The sequence below is a fragment of the Haematobia irritans genome, chromosome 1 (genome assembly GCF_050003625.1).
Source record: "Haematobia irritans isolate KBUSLIRL chromosome 1, ASM5000362v1, whole genome shotgun sequence".
Lineage (NCBI taxonomy): Eukaryota > Metazoa > Arthropoda > Insecta > Diptera > Muscidae > Haematobia > Haematobia irritans.
The window spans coordinates 121,170,410-121,195,272 of record NC_134397.1 but is presented as its reverse complement, the minus strand read 5'-3'; the positions used below and the strand labels follow the sequence as shown (position 1 = coordinate 121,195,272).

Genomic DNA, 24,863 nt, shown 5'->3' with positions numbered 1-24,863 from the left:
TTAAAAAGGTAAGCAGTTCTAATTATGAAGTAAAAGTTTTACCACAAATGTGTAAGATTTGTCGAAATGAATGAAAAAATTTCAATAAAATCATTCCATATATGAATTCAAATTAGTTAAATTTTTTCATTCTGTAGTATAGTGGTATATAAATATAGGAAAATGTTAACTAATATATGGAATGCATTATTCCTAATTTCTACGAAAATCACATCGTTCAAACAAATAAAAATGTCTTTGGCGCTATATGAAGTTCAACTTTCTTCACAATGAGTTCATTTTAACTTAAAGAAGGGGTCACTTTTTTCTGGGTGAATTCTTAATAATATCTCTTTTAACCGATCGCGTACACCCAGAAAAAAGTGCCTTCGAAGCTAAAGGAAAAAATTTTCACCAATATGGTTTATCCATTTTATTACCATTAATGTAAATTTTTGTGAGAAATAATAAAATTTACTCGTTTCAGTAAAAAACTCCTAAACTGTAAGCAGTTAGGAATAGTTCATTAACTAGAATAAGGCATGGAATTTTACTCATACTGTTTTCTTCGCTGGGTATAAGAATTTACTACTGAACAAGAAAATTTTATTCACCGATAACAAAGCATTCGTAAAAATAAACAAAATCCGAACTAAAACCAAGTTTTCTCAAAATTAGTAAAATTTCTTATAAAATGATAATTGCGACTTCCTTTATAATAGAAAGTTTTTCATACATACGAACAACACTTGGCATAGAAAAATATTTTAGTTCATTCGTACTAAAAAGTATGCAATCCTTTCAAAACTTAAGGAAACACACTTGTTAGAATATAGGAAATTTTCCTATATTTCTATTGTTACCTGTAATCGATACCTGTCATCGTAATCGATGTGTTTGCGCGTGGGCGTATCGATATGTTTGCGCGTGGGTTGTTTTTTTAGTTGGAATCGCGTTGTTGTGCGTTGTAAAATAATATAATAAATAACAAATAAAATATATAAAATATTTGTTATTTTAAATTAGTGAGAAAAATGTTCGTTTTTGAAAATAAATCTATCAATGTTCGTCATGGTGTATAAAGAAAGAAAACACCAGCAGAATAACAACCCTTTCATTTGTCTTCATTTTGGAATCTTCAATTATCAGGTAATATTCAGTGACGCTAACCTTTTGTAACAAAAATGGTTTATGATTTTTTATATTTGTAGGTATTGAAATCGTTAGGCAGCAACTTATTAAAAGTGAAAAGTACAAGAAGAAGAAAAAGTGCGTTTTACAGTTGATAATATCACATGGAAATTGGAAATAGTTGAATAATAAACTAATATTTCAAGGAAGTCGATGCTGTTGATTCTTAATAAATATATTCAATATATTAATAAAACATGTCTTTTATTGAAGATAAAATTGCTTATATAAATAAATAAAATTGTATTTAAAAACGAAGGTAAGCAGTTCTAATTATGAAGTAAAAGTTTTACCACAAATATGTAAGATTTGTCCAAATGAATGAAAAAATTTCAATAAAATCATTCCATATATGAATTCAAATCAGTTAAATTTTTTCATTCTGTAGTATTGTGGTACATAAATATAGGAAAATGTTAACTAATATATGCATTATATCTAATTTCTACGAAAATCACATCGTTCAAACAAATAAAAATGTCTTTGGCGCTATACGAAGTTCAACTTTCTTCACAATGAGTTCATTTTAACTTAAAGAAGGGGTCACTTTTTTCTGGGTGTAAGGTATCATATTATCGATTTAATTTAGTTAAAGCGTTTTCTTAATGGTTTCGACATATGACACTCTTCGAGCATATAACAATTATGGTTCACATTTAATATGGAATTAATTAAAAATAAACATCGACCGTAATCGTGTATCGTTGAACTCTATATTTTGAAGAATAATCCATAGAGTTACATCGAAATTAACAAAAATCTACACGCAAAAAAATAATTCTTTCCTCCCAAACGAAATTTTAGACAAACAAAGTTCGTTTCTCATTTGCTTTTCGCTGTAAGGAAGTGTATTTGGAAGAAAAGTATATACTTTTTGTGATAAACGTTTATTCTTTTCCAGGATGTAAGAACAATTTCATAAAGACTAACTCAAAAAAAAAAATTTTTTTTCTGGCTAATTGCATTTTCCCTCACATCTTTCTCACTTCCACGAAGATTTTTAGTTCTTAACACCTTTTTCTGTAATACAAACAATGTAGAAGAAATTTTTTTACCTTTCGCCTGGACGGAGAATCGAACCGCGGACCATGCACTTTGTAAGCCAACACACTAACCACTGAACTATGTACCTGTTATGGTCATCAATAGATAAATATCCATATAAGTTATATTTATATAGCATAGCTTGCGGCGCCCACGAACCGAATAAACAAAGTTTATTTAACAGAAACAAACATTTAGTTTGGCACCGTGGAGCAGTGGTTGCTACGTCTGACTCTCATGCCGAGGGTCGTGGGTTCGATCCCTGCTTCGACCAAAGTTTTTTTTTTTTTTTTTTTTTTTTTTTTTTTTTTTTTTACATACATTCTACATATGTTCGGAAGATTCCGAAAAAAATGTTCAACATTACATTGTACTATATTAAATTTTGAACTGTAAAATGTGTTTTATTAAAGACCAAAAGTCAGAAAAGAACAGTGTTTGATATAAACGAAATGGACTCTGTTGTTGTTTCAAAAATAACTTTTTTTATTGAAAAAATAAAAACTTTGTAACAAACGAATTTTTTTGGTGATAAAAGTTTAAAATTTTCGAAGCAATTCAAAAAACTCTAACAAAAGAAAAACGTTTTCGGTACACGTTTTCCAAACGTTTTTTTTCTTTGCGTGTATGCATTTTCAAGCACATTAAACAAAGAAGACGACTTAATGTAGAGTAAACCTCATGCAAATGCAAAACTGAACTAAACAACATCAAACTCCTGTAGTCTCAACGAAGATTCTGGAGAAACTGGTTTTCGTTGCTTCGAAAACACTTTCTGATGTTGTTTGCATTAATTCCAATTTCAATTCAATTTGAAATAAACGTTTGGGAAAATGTTTATCAAAACAAAAAAATCAGATCAGTATTTCAGAAATTGCATACACCACTAGATTGTTTAGTATAATTGTTGTTTAAAAGTTTGCCAAACAAAAAATATAAACAAAGGAATCATATTCTGAATCACAAAAAAAAATCTCCTAAAAATTTAATCGAGTCAATAAAATGTTATTCGACAAAGTACAAAGGTCTTTAATGATATTCTGTTTTGTCCCTATAATGGCAATGGTCAATGGCCGAATATTAAGTGTGAAACGTATGTATGGCAGATTGTTTTCGGTTTTATTGGATTTCTGATTTTTTGTCTATTCCAGCCGATTTTTTAAATCAGTGTCAGTCAACAGATCCAGACTTTAATGAATGCTTTCGCAGAAATTTTCAAGCGCTTTTCACAGAATGGAATGATGGTATTGTATTGTCTTATATTATATTCACATATATATGATACAGTTTGCAATTAAAACAAGTAACGAAAGTCTAAAGTCGGGCGGGGCCGACTATATTATACCCTGCACCACTTTGTAGATCTAAATTTTCGATACCATATCACATCCGTCAAATGTGTTGGGGGCTATATATAAAGGTTTGTCCCAAATACATACATTTAAATATCACTCGATCTGGACAGAATTTGATAGACTTCTACAAATCTATAGACTCAAAATTTAAGTCGGCTAATGCACTAGGGTGCAACACAATGTTAGTAAAAAAATATGGGAAACATTTAAATCTGAAACAATTTTAAGGAAACTTCGCAAAAGTTTATTTATGATTTATCGCTCGATATATATGTATTAGAAGTTTAGGACAATTAGAGTCATTTTTACAACTTTTCGACTAAGCAGTGGCGAATTTACAAGGAAAATGTTGGTATTTTGACCCTTTTTGTCGAAATCAGAAAAACTTATATATGGGAGCTATATCTAAATCTTAACCGATTTCAACCAAATTTGGGACGCATAGCAACAATGCTAATTCTACTCTCTGTGCAAAATTTCAACTAAATCGGAGTTAAAAATTGGCCTCTGTGGTCATATGAGTGTAAATCGGGCGAAAGCTATATATGGGAGATATATCTAAATCTGAACCGATTTCAACCAAATTTGCCACGCATAGTTAAAATGCTAATTCTACTCCCTGTGCAAAATTTCAACTAAATCGGAGTTAAAAATTGGCCTCTGTGGTCATATGAGTGTAAATCGGGCGAAAGCTATATATGGGAGATATATCCAAATCTGAACCGATTTCAACCAAATTTGGCACGCATAGTTACAATGCTAATTCTACTGCCTATGCAAAATTTCAACTAAATCGGATCAAAAAATTGGCCTCTGTGGGCAAATGAGTGTAAATCGGGCGAAAGCTATGTATGGGAGCTATATCTAAATCTGAACCGATTTGGCTGATATTTTGCAAGTTTTTCGAGACCAATAAAATATTCGGATGTACGGATTTGGAAAAGCGAAAGCCTAACTGAATATTTTTCCTGAATTTTATACTAATTGAACTTGTAAAAGAAATTTAATTTGATTTTTTAAATAAACGATTTCACCGATTTACACGCGTTTTCCCTTCACCATCTTGACCGTATCACCCTTTAAGTATTTTGTGTATATCCAAATGCATACCGGTTTGCGTTCTCTGATACGCACCGCTATGAATCAAATATACTAGTTCCCCTTGAAAACTCTTCGTTGGAGAAGGTTATTTGAAAATATATAGAATTTAATCTTCCTGCGCTTCCCGAACTTAAATTTAAAGTTTATACATAATCCCCATATTCTCTACATCAGATTCTGGATTAATAAGAAATATTTTTGTTTGAATTCTAGAGAAATATCAATCTCATGTAAGCGCGCAAGAAAATTTTCGTAATACGAAATTCACTCGTAAAACACGTAAGTCGCGAATGAAATTTGATCTATATCTTGTGAATGGGACTAAACCAAAGTTTGTCGTGCTCAAGCACGTGAGTGAAAATCAAATTCTGTTCGTGATGTGTGTGATTAAAATTTCTTCTAAATTACATTTATGAAAAAATTCACGTTCATTAAATTAAATTCGCATACACGATAAAGCTCACGTTCACGAAAAAAATCACATTCAATATAAAATTCACGTTCACGATAAAAGTCACGTTCAAAGATCAATACACGCTCACAATAAAATTCACGTACACGATAAAAAAAAATCACACTCACGCTGGTGAACCAACTTTAAATGTTGTTATTTTGCTAATGGTTCCGTCGTGAATAGCTAGTCAAAGGGTTTGTCGTGAATCACGGGAATTTTCGTGAATCATACGAATTGTCGTGTCAAGAACATTTGCGTGAATTAAAACTATTGCGATTAGTCACGACAATTTTCGTGTCGCGAGAATTTTCACTCACGCGCACACCTCCAAATAAGGTTAGGTTAGGTTAGGTTAGGTGGTAACCAGATGTATCAGGCTCACTTAGACTATTCAGTCCATTGTGATACCACATTGGTGAACTTCTCTCTTATCACTGAGTGCTGCCCGATTCCATGATAAGCTCAATGACAAGGGACCTCCTTTTTATAGCCGAGTCCGAACGGCGTTCCACATTGCAGTGAAACCACTTAGAGAAGCTTTGAAACCCTCAGAAATGTCACCAGCATTACTTAGGTGGGATAATCCACCGCTGAAAAACTTTTTGGTGTTCGGTCGAAACAGGAATCGAACCCAAGACCTAGTGTATGCAAGGCGGGCATGCTAATCATTGCACCACGGTAGCTCCACACCTCCAAATAAAATAAAGACTTGATTTCAAATCTAAATTCTGTACATTTTTACCCCCATTATTCCAATAAGTACGAAAAGTAAAATCTTGAAATTTTACTTTTAGCAAGTTGGACGATCAATTCGCCTTCTATCCACTCAAGAAGTGAGATCGGGAGATCGGTCTATATGGAGGAGTTATCAACAATGGACCAATAAAATCTATATTCGACACAGATCTTGCTGGGCCTAAAATACCTCTGGATTTCCAATTTTAGGCAAATCGGATAAATATTGCGGTTTGTAGAAGCCCAAGAAGTAAAATCGGGAGATCGGTGTTATATGTTGTGAACCGATACACACCATATTCGCCACACATTTTTATGGAGCTAAAATGCTTCTAGAAAAAAACCTTAATTTGGACACCCTACTCTGCAAATCCTTCTTCTTAGTCTGCAGCACCAATCACTTAATATTGCAGAGGTCATATTGATACATTAGGATTCACTCGAAGATCAGTGCTTAATAAGTCTCAGCAATTATTCCGGGTATTGATTCGAGTAAGCGACCCCTTACTCCTTTCCTCTCATCAGTATGCAAGATACTTGACGTACTATTCCACGTGAGTTGGAATCCATAGAAATAGGTTGGAGACACTCATTTGCTCAATTTTAATGACAAACTTCATTAATATTACGAATATTTTCCTACCAGTGTTGTCCCCACCGAAAGGGTTGATCTATATGGTCTTAATTCATATAATTTCATATAATTTCTTAATTCATATATCAATCCAAATACTGCATACGTAGATCAGTAGAGGTATGGACGTCAGAACAATTTTTCTCAGATACACGATTGAGTCACGGAAATGCAATTGCATCATAACTTATAGCACTTTTCTTGTGAACACACTAACATTCAAATTGCCCCAAAATTTAAAACACAAGGCATACTTTCCTCACTATTTTATTATGATTTTCTTTTCAGATGAATCAGAAGTACATTCAGTTGGCGCCTTGGATCCGATTTATATCAAAGATCTTAACATTGATCATGATCTCAGTCCACCAGTATCAATTCATGCCAATCTCCATAATCTCGAAGTTAGGGGTCTTGGCAGTATAGAGGTGGAACGCTCCAGGTAAGGTCATTCACCATTTATTACACTATGATTTCGATCTATCCATCAACCTATCCATTTTCCATACAGTTTCGACATCGATAAGCTGATAGTAACATCTACAATGGTTGTACCTAAATTAAATATCAACTCTGACTACAGCATAAAAGGCAGGATTTTAAGTTTACCATTGAATGGTCATGGGAAATCCTATATAAGGGCTGGTAAGTAAAGTCTGAATTGTAATATAATATTTTTTTATTTTTAACTAATACTAAATTTGTAGTAAATTCAAAATTATTATAAACAAGTAAGGAAAGTCCAAAGTCGGGCGGAGCCGACTATATTATACCCTGCACCACTTTGTAGATCTAAATTTTCGATACCATATCACATCCGTCAAATGTGTTGGGGGCTATATATAAAGGTTTGTCCCAAATACATACATTTAAATATCACTCGATCTGGACAGAATTTGATAGACTTCTAAAAAATCTATAGACTCAAAATTTAAGTCGGTTAATGCACTAGGGTGGAACACAATGTTAGTAAAAAAATATGGGAAACATTCAAATCTGAAGCAATTTTAAGGAAACTTCACAAAAGTTTATTTATGATTTATCGCTCGATATATAAAGGGTGATTCTTTTGAGGTTAGGATTTTCATGCATTAGTATTTGACAGATCACGTGGGATTTCAGACATGGTGTCAAAGAGAAAGATGCTCAGTATGCTTTGACATTTCATCATGAATAGACGAACGATCTGCCACAACGTCGAATTTTCAGTGAATGGGCCCTAGAAAAGTTGGCAGAAAATCCGCTTTTTTATCGACAAATTTTGTTCAGCGATGAGGCTCATTTCTGGTTGAATGGCTACGTAAATAAGCAAAATTGCCGCATTTGGAGTGAAGAGCAACCAGAAGCCGTTCAAGAACTGCCCATGCATCCCGAAAAATGCACTGTTTGGTGTGGTTTGTACGCTGGTGGAATCATTGGACCGTATTTTTCAAAGATGCTGTTGGACGCAACGTTACGGTGAATGGCGATCGCTATCGTTCGATGCTAACAAACTTTTTGTTGCCAAAAATGGAAGAACTGAACTTGGTTGACATGTGGTTTCAACAAGATGGCGCTACATGCCACACAGCTCGCGATTCTATGGCCATTTTGAGGGAAAACTTCGGAGAACAATTCATCTCAAGAAATGGACCGGTAAGTTGGCCACCAAGATCATGCGATTTGACGCCTTTAGACTATTTTTTGTGGGGCTACGTCAAGTCTAAAGTCTACAGAAATAAGCCAGCAACTATTCCAGCTTTGGAAGCCGACATTTCCGAAAAAATTCGGGCTATTCCGGCCGAAATGCTCGAAAAAGTTGCCCAAAATTGGACTTTCCGAATGGACCACCTAAGACGCAGCCGCGGTCAACATTTAAATGAAATTATCTTCAAAAAGTAAATGTCATGGACCAATCTAACGTTTCAAATAAAGAACCGATGAGATTTTGCAAATTTTATGCGTTTTTTTTAAAAAAAAAAGTTATCAAGCTCTTAACAAATCACCCTTTATGTATTAGAAGTTTAGGATTTTACAAGGAAAATGTTGGTATTTTGACCATTTTTGTCGAAATCAGAAAAACATATATATGGGAGCTATATCTAAATCTGAACCGATTTCAACCAAATTTGGCACGCATAGCAACAATGCTAACTCTACTCCCTGTGAAAATCGGAGTTAAAAATTGGCCTCTGTGGTCATATGAGTGTTAATCGGGCGAAAGCTATATATGGGAGCTATATCTAACTCTGAACCGATTTCAACCAAATTTGGCACGCATAGCTATAATGCTAATTCTACTCCCTCTGCAAAAATTCAATTAAATCGGAGTAAAAGATTGGCCTCTGTGGTCATATGAGTGTAAATCGGGCGAACGATATATATGGGAGATATATCTAAATCTGAACCGATTTCAATAAAATTTGGCACACTTGACTACACTACTAATTGTACATCTAGTGCAAAATTTCAACCAAATTGGGGTAAAACTTTGACTTCAGATCGGGCGAAAGATATATATGGGAGGTATATCTAAATCTGAACCGATTTCAATAAAATTTAGCACACTTGACTATAGTACTAATTGTTCTTCTTTTGCAAAATTTTAAGCAAATTAGGCTAAAACTCTGGCTTCTGGGGCCATATAAGTCCATATCGGGCGAAATATATATATATATGGGAGCTATATCTAAATCTGAACTGATTTCTTTCCAAATCAATAGGATTCTATTCTGAGCCAAAACACATACTTGTGCCAAATTTGAAGTCGATTGGACTAAAACTGCGACCTAAACATTTATTACAAAAATGTGTTCACGGACAGACGGACATGGCTATATCGACTCAGGAGCCCATCCTGAGCATTTTTGGCAAAGACACCATGTGTCTATCTCGTCTCCTTCTGGGTGTTGCAAACATATGCACTAACTTATAATACCCTGTTCCACAGTGTGGCGCAGGGTATAAAAAGTTAAAATTACACATTACGAGTAAAAGTATGAAAAAACCAAGTTATAAAAAATTTAATTAAAAGAACTTCCTGGGCAGTTAAAATAAAGAGCATCATTGGGAGTGCATCTTCTGAGAGTGCTTTTAAAGTTGTGCCTTTGGAAGAACTTCCAAATATTTTTGCTGGGATGTTCGAACATCGAACACCTGTTGAAGGTGCGCAAAATTTCTGATACAATAGGCAGTTCAAAAGTATTTGGTGGATCGGCGCTACGAATATGGAGTTTTTTGTTTGCAGGCAAGTTACGCTCGAAGATGGGCTATATTTCGTCCAGATTTTGATATAACACCGATATAAACCGACCCCCAATTTTGGGTCTTGGGCTTCTAGAAAGTTATTACCCGATTTTTGCGCATCGGTCTCTGGTTAGGTTGAATTCTTGGCCTTTTAGAAACCGAAGTTTTTACACGATTTGCCTGAAATTGTCAAAATCTAGAGGTATTTAAGACCACAAATAGCTGTGCCGAAAATGGTGTGTCTAGGGTCATGTTGTGGTATAACCAAATAAATCAACTTTGTCACAGATTCCTTTTTGGTTTGTAAACAGGTCAAGATCGAAGATAGGCTGTATCGGTTTATGGTTTGATATATGTAGCTCTGATATAAACCGCCCTGGGTTTTGGGCTTGTAGAAACCGCAGTTTTTATCTGATTTGCCCGAAATTGTAAATCTGAAAGTATTCAAGGACCAAAACAAAGCTGTCCCGTATATGGTGTATATCGGTTGATGTTTTGAACCGATATACAAGTTATAGAGCCCACATTTTTATCTGCAAACGAATATTTAGATGTATTAAAAAATCTTAAAATGGGTGTACCGAATACAGCGTGTATCGGTCCATATTTTGGTATAGCCTCCATAGGGACCGATTTCCCCGATTTGGGAACGATTTACCTGAAATTGTAAATCTAGAGGTATATAGGCCCACGGTTCATAGACCAATCTCCCAATTTCACTACTTGAGGGGCAGAAGGCGCATAGGTTATCGAAAGTAACTGTAAAATTTCCAGATTTCTAATTTCAGGCAACTCGGATAAAAACTTTGTTTTCGAGAAGACCAAGAATTCAAATAGGGAGATAGGTCTATATATATGAGGGCTATACCAATACATGAACCGGAGCACACCATATTTGGAATTTCAAGCAAATCGGACAAAAACTACGGTTTCTAGAAACCCGTGACCCCAAATCGGCGGAATCGGTTTATATGTGGGCTATATCTAAATCTGAATCGATATAGAACATCTTCGAACTGGACCTGCCTGCAGACCCGGTACGGTCATACATCGAAATAGATTTAATTCCCTTTTATTTCTTTTTTGTATTTTTAGACCATCTTGAAATAAAATTGGAAATTGGCTTCAAATTACGCGATGAAGATGGCTTCACCTTTGCCGATGTCGATGAAGTCTACGTCAGTATCAAAGAAGTTGGTGGATTCGGAATTCGTTTGGATAATCTTTTCCATGGTCATGAGGTCCTGGAGGAGAGCGCCAATGCTGTATTTAACGATAATTGGCATGAGTTCTATGAAATTTTACGACCAGCTATTAAGGCAGCCATTCAGAGTATTATGACAGATCGGCTATCCAAGCTATTTTCATATATTCCTATTACATATTTCATTCGAGATATTCCCGCTGCTGCCAATTACAATGGATGGGTGATTTAATTATCTCAGTGTTATTATTTTATAAATTAGAAAGACAAATTTGCATTGTATGCAATTTATTTGGAATCTCAATGAGGTTATTTTTATGTTTGTTTTTAGTTATATAGGGAAAAAATAAATTATAATAAATTATATATATTGAATTTAAATTCATTTTTCATATCTCCAAAAAATTGCATGTAACAATCGTAACTATTTATTGGCAAAAACAAAAGGAATGTAAAATAATTTCTAAATAACATAGTATGTGCAATCTATTAGAAGTCTGCACGTGACACGAAATTGTCGTGAGTCACGCAACGGCGTGAGTATGCGTGAATGTGATTTCAAACCAAATTCCGAAACGGACAAGCCTCCGGTAGAGTCAGCAGTGAAAACATCTCCTAGCGAAGCCGAAGGAGACATAAAACCTGTAGACTATGGCGAAAATCATATGCGGGAAGTTTCTACAGGCTCAAACCTCACCAAAGCTGAACCGCGGATTGTTGCGAGAGTCACCGAGATCTGTGAAGAGGAAGCCCTTGATGACTCAATTGAAGCGGCTGATGTGACGGTGGTTGAAAATTTGGATGGTTCTACGGTTCCTCCAGATAAATCTTCGCCATTGTAAGGCCGCTTGTGCTGCCTTAAAAGTTCTCCTGATGAAAGGAGACATAGATATAGTTCTTATTCAAGAACCATACATATATAAGAACAAGATCTGTGAATTAAGCACTCCGGGTTTCAAACTTTTGCATAATACCGGTAACGATATAAATCGAGCATGTATAATTGCTAGAAACGAACTAAACTTGTTTCTGCTTCCTTCATTGAGCAATGCAGACACTGTCGTAGCCAGTCTAGAGATATCCAAATGCAAATATTGGGTATCTTTGGTCTACATGGGACATGATAGGGAGATGCCACCCTGTGCCGTTAGGACCTTAGTTGAGGAGTCACTAAAAACAAAGACAAAACTCATTATGGGATGCGATGCAAATGCACATCATAGTATTTGGGGAAGTAGTGAGAGTCGCTAATTGAGTTTATTTTGCGTACTAACCTTGTAGTTTGCAATAAGGGAGATGCACCAACCTTCGTCACCAGAAACAGGCAAGTGGTTTTGGACGTCACGTTGACCTCTCCGGAACTGAATGATAAGATATCTGAGTGGCAAGTTTTGAGGGAACATAGCTTCTCAGATCATCGCTACATCAGTTTCAGATTGGCTGTTCGTACTTCAAAGACCATATTTCCGCCAAATGTTCGGAAAGCTGATTGGAATAGGTATAGGGAATCGTTTTATTTGATGATACCGGAAATGCCAGAAACAAATATGAGCACTGTGCAAGATATCTAACACGCAGTGGAGCGGATTACTAAGGCCTTCAACATGTCACTGAAAGCTGCTTGCCCTAGAGGAAAGCCAAGGGGAAAAACTCGGCCGCCATTTCCTATCGAGGAAATTGTATCGGAATCTAGAATAAAATGGGCTTTAAATAGCTTTGGACCATTCAAATCCCCCGGACCTGATGGAATTACTCCGGCGGAATTACAAGCAGTGGCTGAAAGAATTATCCCCTGGTTGACGGTGATATATAAACGATGTGTAAACTTAGCATATATTCCAGAAAAGTGGAGGGAAACAAAAGTCGTCTTCATACCTAAAGCAGGAAAAGCCTCTCACTCGAGTGCGAAGGATTTCCGACCAATCAGCTTATCCTCATTCCTACTTAAGACTCTGGAGAGGATGATAGACATGTATCTTAGAACTAGCGTGGATTCAAGTTTGCTCTCGAAACGACAGCATGCATACTCGAAGGGCAGGTCTACTGAGACCGCATTGCATGAACTAGTCAGCTTTATTGAAAGCTAACTATCTGTCAAAGAATACACAATCGTGGCGTTTCTAGACATCGAAGGGGCGTTCAATAATGTCCTTCCGAGCTCGATATTAAATGGACTGACAACTTTGAATGTTGATCCAGGTATACTTAGGCTGTTAGACGAACTTCTAACAAAGAGACGTATTTCAGCCACACTAGGGCAAGCAAACATACAAAGGTATGTGAACAGAGGCACTCCCCAAGGAGGAGTTCTGTCACCTCTTCTTTGGAATGTTGCTATAAACAACCTTCTGGTTTCCCTAGAAAAAGAAAGGATAAAAGTGGTGGCATACGCAGATGATGTGGCGCTAGCAGTCAGGGGAAAATTCCCATCCACAATCAGAGATATTATACAGAGAGCTCTCCGGATGACTGAGAAATGGGCGAAAGATAATGGTCTTGGTGTAAATCCAGCAAAGACTGAACTAGTCATGTACTGCAAAGGTCGCAAAACTCCCACGGTTAGGCCCATTTCCTTAGGGGGTACTGAAATTCCCTTTAGTGAGTGTGCAAAATACCTTAGCGTTATTTTGGACAGGAAACTGAACTTTAAGCTTAATATTGAAGAAAGGGCGAGGAAAGCAACCGTAGCTTTATACTCGTGCAAAAAGGCAATAGGAAACAAGTAAGTAAAGTAGAAAGTCGGGCGGGGCCGACTATATCATACCCTAAACCACCATTACAGAATTAGTAATCATATTCATTTGTGGGGTAACATATAGGTCTGGGAGATAAACCGCAGTTGCATATTTAAGAAAATTAAGGGGTACATGTCTATGGGTGCTTTGTGTCAATCTGACTATAGCTCATAGTCAATGTTGCCAAGGAAACTGTTCGGTTTACCCTACAAAGACAAAAAAGTTCCCTACTTTCCCATACATTCCCAAACAATTTTCCCTACTATATTTTTCGTTAAATTTAAAAAATTTTACAAAACAAAAATGGTTCTAAGTACTTTATTATCTTAAAACATGAATATGCAACGTATATAACTTAGAATATAAATTTTTATTACCACCACGGTTGCCACAGTTGGTAGAATTCTACCCAAATTGGTAATCTTTTTTGTTAAATCTCTATAAAAATAAAATTTTGGAAAAAGTTTTTATAAACAAATTTTTGTGAGAAATTTCCCTATAGAAATAAAATTTTGACAATAAATTCTATAGAAATAAAATTTTGAGAAAAAATTCCACAGAAATAAAATTTTGAGAAATTTTTTTATAGAAATAATATTTTGAAAAAATATTCTATAGAAGTACAATTTTGACAAACTGTTCTATAGAAATAAAATGTTGACAAAATTCTCTACAGGAATAAAGTTTACCACACATTGTTAAAAATCAAGCCTTGCCGGCTTCTAATTTCCTCCTCTAGAGCCACCAAAATGTAAAAATTATTACAAATTTTGTTGAGTGAAAATGTCCTACATTGTGGCCCTACGTCCCTACTACACCCTCAAAAAATTGCATTATTATTCTGCAAGCTGCATAAAATTTTCTTTTGAATAGTTATTGTAATTAGGGGTTTCATTTTCCCGAACTTTTTCCATTCCCGGGCAAGCGGGAATTTTTTTCGAATTTCCCGGGATCCTGGTCAAAGGGAAACCCGCTTCGATGTGGCATATATTTTGACTTTTGAATAAATTAGAAATCGCCGAAAGCTACGGTTATAAAGCGCTGTCCGGGCCACTGACATTATTATCCCAGCAAACAAATTTGGAAATTCTTCCAAAGGCACAACTTTAAAAACACTTCCAGAAGATGCACTCCCAATGATGTTCTTTATTTTAACTACCCAGGAAGTTATTTAATTCAATTTTTTATAACTTGGTTTTTTCATACTTTTAATGGGTAATTATACCCTTCACCACTACTGTGGTACAGGGTATAATAAGTTTGTGCATTTGTATGTAACGCCAAGAAATAGTGGTCATAGACCCATCTTTTAGTATACCGATCGGCTTAGAATTAAATTCTGAGTCGATTTAGCGATGTCCGTCTGTCTGTCTGTCTGTCTGTCCGTCTGTCTGTATATGTAATTTTGTGCACAAAGTACAGCTCGCAATTTAAGTCCGATCGTCCTCACATTTGGCATAGGGCCGTTTCTTGGGACAGAGACAATCGCTATTGGTTTTGGAAAAAATCGGTTCAGATTTAGATATAGCTGCCATATATATTTATCCCCGATGTGTTCATAGTTAGCGTGTTTATCAACCGATGTTCTTCAAATTCCGTATATCCGAATATTTGATGAGTCTCGAAAAACTTGCAAAATATCAGCCAAATCGGTTCAGATTTAGATATAGCTCCCATATATATGTTTCGTCCGATTTATACTCATATGACCACAGAGGCCAAAGTTTACTACCGATCTTCGTGAAATTTTGCACAGAGGGTAGTATTGATATTCTACCAATGCTTGGTAAATTTGATTGAAATCGGTTCAAATTTAGATATAGCTCCCATATATATCTTTCGTCCGATTTGAACTTATATGGCCACAAAAGCCAGAGTTTTGCCGTGATTTGCTTCAAATTTTGCACAAGGGCTACGTTGAATAGTATTGTTAAGTGTGTCGAATTTTGTTTAAATCGGTTCAGATTTAGATATAGCTCACATATATATCTTTCGCCCGATTTGGACTTATATGGTCTCAAAAGCCGGAGTTTTGCCCTGACTTACTTCAAATTTTGCACAAGCGGTACTTTTAACGGTACTATTGTATGTGCCAAATATGGTCAAAATCGATTCAGATTTAGATATAGCTCCCATATATATATTTCGTCCGATTTGAACTTATATGCACGCAAAGAAAAAAAACGTTTGGAAAACGTGTACCGAAAACGTTTTTCTTTTGTTAGAGTTTTTTGAATTGCTTCGAAAATTTTAAACTTTTATCACCAAAAAAATTCGTTTGTTACCAAATTTTTATTTTTTCAATAAAAAAAGTTATTTTTGAAATAACAACACAGTCCATTTCGTTTATCAAACACTGTTCTTTTCTGACTTTAGGTCTTTAATAAGACACATTTTACAGTTCAAAATTTAATATAGTACAATGTAATGTTGAACATTTTTTCGGAATCTTCCGAATATATCTGGAATATATGTAAAAAAACAAAAGCAAAAAAAAAAAAAACTTTGGCCGAAGCAGGGATCGAACCCACGACCCTTGGCATGAGAGTCGGACGTAGCTACCACTGCTCCACGGTGCCAAACTAAATGTTTGTTTCTGTTAAATAAACTTTGTTTATTCGGTTCGTGGGCGCCGCAAGCTATGCTATATAAATATAACTTATATGGATATTTATCTATTGATGACCATAACAGGTACATAGCTCAGTGGTTAGTGTGTTGGCTTACAATGTGCATGGTCCGCGGTTCGATTCTCCGTCCAGGCGAAAGGTAAAAAAAATTTTAAAAATTTATAAAATCGTATAATTTCTTCTACATTGTTGGTATTACAGGAAAAGGTGTTAAGAACTAAAAATCCTCGTGGATGTGAGAAAGATGTGAGGGATAATGCAATTAGCAAGAAAATAATGTTTTTATACCCTCCACCATAGGATGGGGGTATATTAACTTTGTCATTCCGTTTGTAACACATCGAAATATTGCTCTAAGACCCCATAAAGTATATATATTCTTGGTCGTGGTGAAATTCTGAGTCGATCTAAGCATGTCCGTCCGTCCGTCCGTCTGTCCGTCTGTCCGTCTGTCCGTCCGTCCGTCTGTCCGGCTGTCCGTCCGTCTGTGGAAATCACGCTAACTTCCGAACGAAACAAGCTATCGACTTGAAACTTGGCACAAGTAGTTGTTATTGATGTAGATCAGATGGTATTGAAAATGGGCCATATCGGACCACGTTTACGTATAGCCCCCATATAAACCGATCCCCAAATTTGGCTTGGGGAGCCTCCCGGAGCAGCAAAATTCATCCGATCCGGTTGAAATTTGGTACGTGGTCTTAGTATACGGTCTCTAACAACCATGCAAAAATTGGTCCATATCGGTCCATAATTATATATAGCCCCCATATAAACCGATCCCCAGATTTGACCTCCGGAGCCTCTTGAAAGAGCAAAATTCATCCGATCCAGTTGAAATTTTGTACATGGTGTTGGTATATGGTTTTTAACAACCATGCAAAAATTGGTCCATATCGGTCCATAATTATATATAGCCCCCATATAAACCGATCCCCAGATTTGACCTCCGGAGCCTCTTGGAGGGGCAAAATTCATCCGATCCGGTTGAAATTTGGTACCTGATGTTAGTTTACGGCCTCTAATAACCATGCAAAAATTGGTCCATATCGGTCCATAATTATATATAGCCCCCATATAAACCGATCCCCAGATTTGACCTCCGGAGCCTCTTGGAAGAGCAAAATTCATCCGATCCAGTTGAAATTTGGTACATGGTGTTAGTTTACGGCCTTTAATAACCATGCAAAAATTGGTCCATATCGGTCCATAATTATATATAGCCCCCATATAAACCGATCCCCAGATTTGACCTCCGGAGCCTCTTGGAAGAGCAAAATTCATCCGATCCAGTTGAAATTTGGTACATGGTGTTAGTATATGGTCTCTAACAACCATGCAAAAATTGGTCCATATCGGTCCATAATTATATATAGTTCCCATATAAACCGTCCCCAGATTTGACGTCCGGAACCTCTTGGAGGAGCAAAAGTCATCCGATACGGTTGAAATTTGGTACATTTTGTCAATATATGGCCTCTAACAGCCATGTAAAAATTGTTTAATATCGGTCTTTAGTTATATATAGCCGATGACTTATTACACAAAAATTGGTCCATATCGCCAAAAATAATCTACCAAAACTTTATTTCCATAGAAAATTTTGTCAAATTTTATTACTATAGAAAGTTTTGTCAAAATTTCATTTCTATAGAAAGTTTTGTCAAAAGTTTATTTCTATACAAATGTTTGTCAAAATTTTATTTCCATAGAAAATTTTGTCAAAATTTTATTTCTATAGAAAATTTTGTAATCTACCAAAACTTTATTTCCATAGAAAATTTTGCCAAATTTTATTACTATAGAAAGTTTTGTTAAAATTTCATTTCTATAGAAAGTTTTGTCAAAAGTTTATTTCTATAGAAATGTTTGTCAAAATTTTATTTCTATAGAAAATTTTGTAAAAAATTTATTTCTGTAGAAAATTTTGTCAACATTTTATTTCTATACAAAATTTTGTCAAAATTTCATTTCTATTCAAAATTTTGTCAACATTTTATTTCTATAGAAATTTTTGTCAAAATTGTATTGCTATAGAAAATTTTGTCAACATTTTACTTCCATAGAAAATTTTGTCAACATTTTATTTCTATAGAAAATTTTGTCAAGTTTTTATTTCTATAGAAAATTATGTCAAATTTTTATTTCTATAGAAAATTTTGTCAAAATTTTATTTCTATAGAAAATTTTGTCAAGGTTTCATTTCTATAGAAAATTTTGTCAAAATTTTATTTCTATAGAAAATTTTGTCAAACTAGATTATATACGTATTTAATCGGCCTTTTTTTGTTTAATATATACCCCGTATGGGCTAACTTACAATTTAGAAGACAGTGTTAAAAAGTTTTACGATACCTTGCCATCGGCAAGTGTTATCGCAACCCAAGTAATTCGATTGTGGATGACAGCCTTTAGTAGAAGTTCCTACGCAATCCATGGTGGAGGGTACATAAGATTCGGCCTGGCCGAACTTACGGCCGTATATACTTGTTTTTTTTTTGAGCTAGTCTTTATGAAATTGGTTTTACATCCTGGAAAAGAATAAACGTTTATCACAAAAAGTATATACTTTTCTTCCAAATACACTTCCTTACAGCGAAAAGCAAATGAGAAACGAACTTTGTTTGTCTAAAATTTCGTTTGGGAGGAAAGAATTATTTTTTTGCGTGTGGTCTCAAAATCCAGGGTTTTGCCGTGATTTGGTTCTAATTTCGCACAAGGAGTACGTTTAGTAGTATAGGTAATTGTGGCAAATTTGGTCGAAAGCGGTTCAGATTTAGATATGGCTCCCATATAAATCTCCCGTCCGATTTGCACTCATATGACCAGGGGGGCCAAAGTTATACTCCCATTTACGTGAAATTTCGCATAGATAGCAGAATTATTATTCTAACTATGCATGTCAAATTTAGACAAAATTGGTTCAGATAGTATATAGCTCCCATATATACGTACACCAGAGTTGGGGAAATATGGTAGACTGTTTCATATTTTAGACCCATTTCCAATGGGATTTTCCTCCAATTGACTGGATAGTTTTCTTAGAGAATACAAATATGGCCAAAATTCTCATACTTTACACAAAATTCTGTGATTATTTCCCCATATCTTAGCCATATTCTACACACTGCAATGCCAAAATTTCCACAGAACGGATGAGTTTTAAATAAGGCTCCAAGTGACCCGACTAGACCAAATAATATATCTCAACCCACACTTGACCACATATCTTCGCGAGATCTAACCAATATCCTTGTAAAATCGCCACTGCTGAGTAGCAAAAATTGTAAATATTACTGTAATTGTCCTATATCTCGAATACATATGTATCGCCTGAAAAATCATAAATCTCTTTTGTACAATTGCATTAAAATTTCTCTCGCTTCATATTTCCCATATTTTTTATTAACATTGTGTTTCATCCCAGGGCGTTAGCCGAGTTTTTGTAGAAGTACAAAAAAATTGTTTCCATTACAAGTATTTGTATCTGGAAATGCAATCTTTTATATAGCTCCCAGCAAATTTTAAGTAGTTGAGATGGTAACACAAATGTTTGTCTACATAGTGGTGAAGGGTGTAATATAGTCGGCTCCGCCCGACTTTAGACTTTACTTACTTGTTTTAACTTTTTTTGTTTCAAATAGATTAAAAACAGAGTAAGAATTCATAAAATGGTACCAATCATTTAAACTTTGCCGAAAAAAATGCTAAATCCAATCTGAAAAAATTGTGATTTTTTGAAAATATTTGAGGCCAAAAGTTTCCGACAAGCGTTAGAATCCATTAATTAATTATAAAAATTATTTATTTGACAAAATATCACAGAATTTTTTAATTTACATCCAAACCACTGAATTCGGATCACACAATAAGAAGTGATGCAAATTCAGTGCAACTGCTGTTGAAATGGAGGACTTCCGTCCTATGACAAGCCCATGTTAAATTCATCGCTTCTGCGTCAATTTTGCACCACTTTCGGATCCAAAAAGAACATTTTCATTACTTTTTTGGCGACGCTTTTTTGCTTGGTATGTTAAATGCTTATATCAGCCATAAATCATACTAAATTTTCGATACCATATCACATCCGTCAAATGTGTTGGGGGCTATATATAAAGGTTTGTCCCAAATACATACATTTAAATATCACTCGATCTGTACAGAATTTGATAGACTTCTACAAAATCTATATTTAAGTCGGCTAATGCAATAGGGTGGAACACAATGTTAGTAAAAAAATATGGGAAACATTTAAATCTGAAGCACTTTTAAGGAAACTTCGCAAAAGTTTATTTATGATTTATCGCTCGATATATATGTATTAGAAGTTTAGGAAAAATAGAGTCATTTTTACAACTTTTCGACTAAGCAGTGGCGATTTTACAAGGAAAATGTTGGTATTTTGACAATTTTTGTCGAAATCAGAAAAACATATATATGGTAGCTATATCTAAATCTGAACCGATTTCAACCAAATTTGGCACGCATAGCTACAATGCTAGTTCTACTCCTTGTGCAAAATTCCAACTAAATCGGAATTAAAAATTGGCCTCTGTGGTCATATGAGTGTAAATCGGGCGAAAGCTATATATGGGAGATATATCTAAATCTGAACCGATTTCAACCAAATTGGGCACGCATAGCTACAATGCTAATTCTACTCCCTGTGCAAGATTTCAACAAAATCAGAGCAAAAAATTGGCCTCTGTGGTCATATGAGTGTAAATCGGGCGAAGGCTATATATGGGAGATATATCTAAATCTGAACCGATTTCAACCAAATTGGGCACGCATAGCTACAGTGCTAATTCTACTCCCTGTGCAAGATTTCAACAAAATCAGAGCAAAAAGTTGGCATCTGTGGTCATATGAGTGTAAATCGGGCGAAAGCTATATATGGGAGCTATATCTTAATCTGAACCGATTTCAATAAAATTTGGCACACTTGACTACACTACTAATTGTACTTCTAGTGCAAAATTTCAACCAAATTGGAGTAAAACTCTGGCTTCTGGGACCGTATTAGTCCATATCGGGCGAAAGATATATATGGGAGCTATATCTAAATCTGAACCGATTTCAATAAAATTTGGCACACTTGACTACACTACTAATTGTAATCCTAGTGCAAAATTTCAACCAAATTGGGGTAAAACTCTGGCTTCTGGGACCGTATTAGTCCATATCGGGCGAAAGATATATATGGGAGCTATATCTAAATCTGAACCGATTTCAATAAAATTTGTCACACTTGACTGTAGTACTAATTGTTCTTCTTGTGCAAAATGTTAAGCAAATTAGGGTAAAACTCTGGCTTCTGGGGCCATGTTAGTCCATATTTGGCGAAATATATATATGGGAGCTATATCTAAATCTGATCCGATTTCTTCCAAAATCAATAGGGTTCGATTGGACTAAAACTGCGACCTAGACTTTGATTACAAAAATGTGTTCACGGACAGACGGACATGGCTATATCGACTCAGGAGCCCACCCTGAGCATTTTTGCCAAAGACACCATGTGTCTATCTCGTCTCCTTCTGGGTGTTGCAAACATATGCACTAACCTATAATACCCTGTTCCACAGTATGGCACAGGGTATAAAAATTGTATGGAAATACTAGACACTTTTTTCGATGTAACCATCATAAAACAGAGTCACTATACTTCACTATATGCAAATTTTCGATCAATATTCCCGAAAGAAATACACCATCTATATTTGATATTAAAGTAACTATCATAATAAATGTTGCCATTTTTTATAAACACGTCCTTGCAATAATTATGAAAATATTTTGAAATTATGCATTTGCAAAAGTGGCTATATAAGGTTTACTTAGTGTACACCCTCAAAAAAAATCGCTTCTTTAACATATGTTCCAAACATATTTTGCAGGAAGCACATATATTATTGGATACTGCCGAAACATTAATATGTTTGTTTTATGTGAACATATTATATGTTTAGAAGCATTTTGAGCCCAAAAATATTATATGCTTAGAAGAATTTTCCCCAAAGAAGATTGTGCTCATTCCCTAACATAATTTTCACATCCACGAAATTTTTTAGTTCTTGGCATCTTTTTCTGTATTACAAATAATGTTGAAGAAATTATTCAATTTTATAATTTTTTTAAATTTTACCTTTCGCCTGGACGGAGAATCGAACCGAGGACCATACAGTTTGTAAGCCAACAAACTACCACTGAGCTACGTAGCTGTTATAGTCACCAGTAGACAATTATCGTTATAAGTTACATTTATATAGCATAGTTTGCAGCGCCCACGAGCCCATGCAAACATAACCTTATTTAACAGAAATACACATGTGTTGGAAACGTGGAGCAGTGGTTAGCATGTCTGCCGTACATGCAAAGGGTCGTGGGTTCAATCCCTACTCCGACCAAACACCAATTGTTTTTTTTTTTTAATTTACACATTTATATTTATACTATATTAAATTTTTATAATGAAATGTGGGTTATTAAAGATTTACAGTCAGAAACAGTGATTGATATAAACGAAATGGACTGAGATTTTGGATTTTGGATTTGAGATTAATAAAAAACTGTTTTTGGTATAAAAGTTTGAAATTTTGGAAAGAATTCAAAAACTCTAACAAAAGAAGAACGAGTCGAAAATTTATTTAGGCGTGAACAGTTTTTTACTAGCATTTAACACCATTTTAAATGCATTTAATACTTATCATGTTTTGTACTTAATTTAAGTTTTAACTTTAAGGCCGGTATTAAGTTGGTATTATCGCTCTAAAATGACCCTGTTTTGCCTTTTACTTTTCTTTAATAATTCATTCTAAAGAAAATAAACTTTTTCAAATGTTTTAGCTGCAAAACTCGAACTTAATGCCCGCTTTTATATTTGAAAGTGTCCGTCAACTCCTCTTGGACTACTTATTAATAAAGAGGAACTAAACTTTGTTCTTATACATTTTACTGTTTAGTTTTTCACTATTTCCTCCTTTTTTCATTTTACTGTCCCAACTCTAAAAAGAGTATAATGCCCTTTCGTTATTTTTATGAATATCCCCTTGTAATTTGTGTATATTTTCCACCTTTTTTTTTTTTTGTAATTTCCTTTGCCTGAATATTTTGACTTACTCCTCGTACGTTCCGGTTTCTTTTAACGAACCAAGAAAACTAGTGTACCCATAACGGCAAAATGATAAACAAAACACATGTCCACACACACGTAAAATGCTGCTTTCAAGACGAAAACACATGCTGTTTTTTTTTTTTTCAAATGTCTATTCTCTTGGTTCTGAATATCTATTCTCTTTATTCCGAATACTCATTCTAATATTCAAATTAAATAATATTTAGACTTAAGCATATAACATTTTTGGTCTTATCATAAAGCAGTTTCCGAAACAACATATAAGCGGTTTCACAGAAATTGCTCTCTTTTGATTCTCTCGCTGTGTTAATTTGATATCTATCGTCAACCCTCCCGGTTTCTATCTCTATTTGTCGCTCTCTGAATAAAATAAAACAACATATATATGTTTACTCGAAATTTGTAAAATTATATATGTTTACATTCACACATATAATTTTTATGAGACATGTATGCCCCAAACATAATATATTCTAACATATTAACATATGTGTTCCAAACATTTAGTGTTAGTTTGGGAACATTACATGTTCGCACTTAAATATATTGTGTTTAAAAATTGTGCCCGAAACACATTTTGTTTATATCGAAACATATGAAAAACATATTTTTCTAACAGTGTAAATATTAGAAAAACCCTACATATAGGGAATTTCCCCTACTTCTAGCAACACTGGCTGTGTTGATATTGCGCCTACGGAGTTAGTATGCCACTAATATTGAGCCCATTATTAAAAAAGAGAAAATCGTTAAATTACCTTGTGCAAGATTTGAGTAAGATCAGTTAAGAAATTAGGCCTGTATGGTCAAACATAAGGTTATTAGGGGCGAATTTTTCAAAATCGGGTGATACATATATGGGAGCTATATCTACATCTGAACCGATTTCGATGAAATTTTGCACATATAGTTAGTACTATAGAGGACTGGATCTAGCTAACTTTTAGTAAGATCGGTTAATAAATAAGGGTTCTATGGCCAAATTTGGGATAATCGGGCTATACATATATATGGGAGCTATATCTAAATCTGAACCGATTGCGATGATTTTTTTCACATATAGTTAGTGCTATAGAAGACTACATTTAGCCAAATTTGGGTAAGATCGGTAGATAAATAAGGGTCTTATGGCTAAATTTAGAAAAATCGGGCGGTACATATATATGGGAGATTATATTTAGCCAACTTTGAGTAAGATCGGTTGATAAATAAAGGTTTTGTGGCCAAATTTGGGAAAATCGGGCGATACATATATATGAGAGCTATATCTAAATCTGAACCGATTTGGATGAACTTTTGCAGACTTGAAGGGCGATGGAAAATATTACCTTTTGCCAAATTTGGTGACGATCCGTTTGAAAGAACGCGCAACGTGACCCCATTTGTCGAAATCGGGCGATACATATATATGGGGCCTATATCTAAATTTGATCCGATT

At 34.8% G+C, this 24,863-nt stretch overlaps 1 protein-coding gene across 1 annotated transcript in view; it reads left to right on the top strand.

Annotated features, from left to right (window-relative positions):
• Positions 1-3,165: 3,165 nt before the first annotated feature.
• The window catches only part of LOC142231337 (uncharacterized), a 44,352-nt gene continuing 22,654 nt past the window's right edge, over positions 3,166-24,863 (top strand). Inside the window, exons 1-5 of the mRNA XM_075301952.1 lie at positions 3,166-3,307; positions 3,366-3,458; positions 6,782-6,935; positions 7,005-7,138; positions 10,814-11,145. Of these exons, the coding sequence (XP_075158067.1) occupies positions 3,217-3,307; positions 3,366-3,458; positions 6,782-6,935; positions 7,005-7,138; positions 10,814-11,145 (804 nt within the window). The 5' untranslated portion in view covers positions 3,166-3,216. The remainder of the gene's footprint in view (positions 3,308-3,365; positions 3,459-6,781; positions 6,936-7,004; positions 7,139-10,813; positions 11,146-24,863) is intronic.